This window comes from Centruroides vittatus, unplaced genomic scaffold, assembly GCF_030686945.1.
Source record: "Centruroides vittatus isolate TY-2023 unplaced genomic scaffold, ASM3068694v2 contig_1033, whole genome shotgun sequence".
Classification (NCBI taxonomy): Eukaryota; Metazoa; Arthropoda; class Arachnida; order Scorpiones; family Buthidae; genus Centruroides; species Centruroides vittatus.
The window spans coordinates 1,795,663-1,799,511 of record NW_027120671.1 but is presented as its reverse complement, the minus strand read 5'-3'; the positions used below and the strand labels follow the sequence as shown (position 1 = coordinate 1,799,511).

The 3,849-nt window shown below is 32.0% G+C and overlaps 1 protein-coding gene across 1 annotated transcript; it reads right to left on the bottom strand.

The window, feature by feature from the left end:
- Positions 1 to 1,220: 1,220 nt before the first annotated feature.
- On the bottom strand, positions 1,221 to 2,992 carry LOC136968607 (mid1-interacting protein 1A-like). Its single transcript, XM_067262608.1, has one exon. It carries the CDS (start codon positions 2,913 to 2,915, stop codon positions 2,127 to 2,129), a length of 789 nt encoding a protein of 262 aa, XP_067118709.1. The 5' UTR covers positions 2,916 to 2,992; the 3' UTR covers positions 1,221 to 2,126.
- Positions 2,993 to 3,849: the final 857 nt, after the last annotated feature.

Sequence of the window (3,849 nt, the reverse complement as noted above, 5' to 3'; positions counted from 1 at the left end):
CCAGATATGTAGTATCACACTGAAATATCTCTATACATGTTCTTCAGCATAGTAGATAAATCTATAAAGCTGCATTTAGGCAGTTATCTGCTGGACATCATTCATTCGCTTGCTGTAGTTCAAGCCTACCAAAATCTTCCAAAACCGAAACTTTAGTGACATGAACATGTACAGTACCATGTCTATACTCAAACGCAAACTGCCAAGCAGAGTGAAGAGCAAACAAAACTGTATTAGGTTATGCCTGATTCTAATGCACACCCCAATTTTTGAGACTATAAAAGTCCAAAATAAGGCGCAATTAGAGACGAGAAAACATGATAAGATTTAAATAGTAACATAATCAAAAGTAAAATTGTATGTATCTCTCTCATAACCGATAAGCTTGATTTGTCTTAAAATTTTCTCAATTATAAAACAATTTCATGTTATACTTACTTTTAATAAATAGAAATATTTTTAAAGCTTATTCTACTTAAAAATTCTAAATCAGGCATTTGAACATTTATAAACATTGTTTCCTGACAATTACATGCAGATATGTAAGTAGTAACTACTACTTGACAGAAGTTTAACACGAGAATCTTTGCTACCACCACCAACACACAATTTTTACACACAATATAGCATTAAACAATTTTTTAATAAGTCACCAGTGTATTCGTTAAACGAAGATATAGCCCAATAATAATGTATTAAAAATATCTTAATACTTTTCATTTTACTCTGTAAATACAGGGATAGTAAATATTAAACACATGAAAAAAAAAACTTTTCTTTTAAGTGAGATATTTAGAGATAAAGTTATATATATATATAAACTTTAAGATAATTTTGACACAAATTATTTTGTTTCAAACAAAACACACGTGAAATGAATTATATGCTGTGTATATTTAAAGAACAAGGCTATGGAAAATGTTTTAAACCACTTTTATGTAATTAACAAGCCGAGGACTTCCAGTAATTATAAAAAGTACTAAACCTGATACTTTTTAGTATGATTAAAATAATGTTATATTAATAGATAAAATTTTTGATAAATGCTTTGACGGGTTAACTGTTTTCCTATTAAGTATAAACTAAAATTATTTTTAAAAAGAAAGTTTTTGTAATGAAAACCCAACTTTGTACATGATGTCGGTATTAGGTTTATATATTTATATTTATATATATATATAAAAACATCTCCTTCGGCAAAGAAAGAATCAGATAAACAATTTTTAAATACAAAAACAAGTTTTAATTGAAGGCACAACTTTACATACAATCTTAATAGTCAATAAACATCTGCTTCACTTTTAATCAATTTTTTTGTTAGAACATTGTAAGATATATATGCTTTATATACAGTATTTACACCGATACATCGTCAATCTTTTCCGTTCACCCTCGGTATCATTTTTTAAACTAACAATGCATATTTGCCAACCCATTTCGGCTACCTCTACCGACGGCAGACACGTACGGCCATAATATAGGCCATTTACGCTAACAAATTTACCTCTGCACAAAATGGATGTCGATTCGTTTATATTTCGATACACGGGATAAAATAATTCCAACAGTTAAAACGACGCAAATTTCATCCGGTAGAGAGAAAAAAAGGATAACGAAAATTCATTTTTTTCTTATTTCCTACTATTTTTGCATTTAAATTTCTCTAGGCCATTAATTTTGTCCCGTATTTCTTCATAATAAAAATTTCCTGCAGGTCAGTTTTAAAAATCTGTTAAAAAAATTGTTTTATCACAGTAGGCAATACAAACTTTTCAAATTGTTGTAAATATTAAGAGGTTATAAATGATAAAAATATCGGTTATACTGACTACATATATAAAATAATGATTATAATATAGTTTGGTCGTTTAAATGGCAAACATTTTACTGTAACTTAACTGATTACTATTAAAAAAATAAATTCTATGCAGTTTTAAGTTGTTTAAAGTCAATCATTCCTAACATCCTTATCAAGAGGCAACATATTCGATAAAAAAATAATAATATAATAATAATAATAATAATAATTATAATAATAAAATAATGATTAGATAGTACACTTCTTTAGTTTACTAAATAGTTCCTAATTAATAAAAAATTTTCCCGATAGGAATGTCACAAGTTAATTAAAAACCTGAACAAACGGCTTCTATATCTTCTTGATATCGGGCCGTTAAATAATCTGCCGAATCTGCAAGCTGATGCAAAATGGCGTGTAGTCCTTGCAAGTGATGCCGGAAGGCTGTAGCTAAATGCGATGTTTGCTCGTCCATACATTCACCCCGATCCGTAATCACGCTTTCAAAGTCACTATCGGTTTCTGGATCCGATGTCGATCCGCTGCTTCCTAATCCGTCGTCCGATGTCTGTCTTAACTGCGAGATGTTTCTAGGTGCGGTCAGGTAGCTTATCGGTAAAAGAGAAGTTGTAGTGGACGACGACGGTCCCCACAACAGCTCGTTCTTTACGTCTTTCAACATGTTGTAGAAACTGTAAAGATCCGTGTGAGACAATCCGGGAGGAAGCACGCGATTCAGCTTACTCCCGTGGATGTCGATGTCTCGTAACCTGGACGGGATCAGAACTGTAGCGTCCATGTTGTTAACGGCTTTCACAAAACGGTCGATAGCACTGAGTACAGATTGCTGAGAACACGTCAGCTTATCTTTGTTACTCCGACTGGATCTCGGTGGATTCCTATTGATGTCGTATCTGGTCGGTATATTCTCCATAATGTGTAGCATTATAGACAAATCTGTTTGATTACTTTTACCGGAGTTGGTTGATGTTTCTCTTCTAGACGTTTCCTCACTATGTGAATCAAGCAGAGACTGACCCGAATATATATCTTGTCGGAAATTCTCAATGTTCAGCCTACTGAACGACCGCCCCGGGGGATTTTGTTCACTCGCCATTTTACGTTCCAGTGGAGTACCGCTGCAAGCGACGATTCACGCGCTTGCGTCACGACTCCAGCTTTCCTATTGGTTAAAACACGTTCACGGCGTGATATTGACGTCAACCGGCGAACAAAGAAAGAAATCCAATCACAATACGACAAATGAAAAGGTTAAAAATATTTTTAGATTAAATAGCTTATTTATTATAATTTAAGAATTGATACTACGTACTAATATAAAAAAATATAACCAGATTTTCTTTATTTGGTTTATTTTTTCTCACTAATAAATGTTCTTTTAATAATAAATGAAACGAAAACGCCTGACGACAATCAGGTGATAATTCTGCTCTCTGATTGGACGACGACGTGATGAACAGCTGAGTGGTCCGATGCGGGATTTAATTTCGGTAGAGTGATTCTTTCTTGGTAATGTCTACTGGCAACAGAACAGAATATTAACCTTATTTTTATTGTTACTTTCATTTAAATAAGTTAAAGTAATAATTATATTATACTTATGTAAATTGAACTATTAAAATCTTCAAATTATGTTGAGTAGCCAAGGTATATTTTGTATTAATAAAGAAGGCGCTGTTGTATATAACACGTGGTTAAAACATTTTTTAATTAAAATACGCATATACAAAATATATTAATATATATATACTATTATCAGGGGCGGATCTAGTTTTTTCGAGGCCTAAGGCTTATTGAAATCCAATGGGGCCCCATTTACGATAAAACAAATAATACTATAAATTAACATTATTATTATATTATTATATTATTAATATTAACTATTTTTCACTATACGATAAGTGCCCATTGTTAATGAAAAAGTATTAAAAATTTATGATCAAGGGCGTCGCCAGGGGGAGGGGCAGAGGGGCAGTTGCCCTCCCCTAGAAATTCGAAAAAGTTATTTAAATGCTAAGTTTTAATTAAAA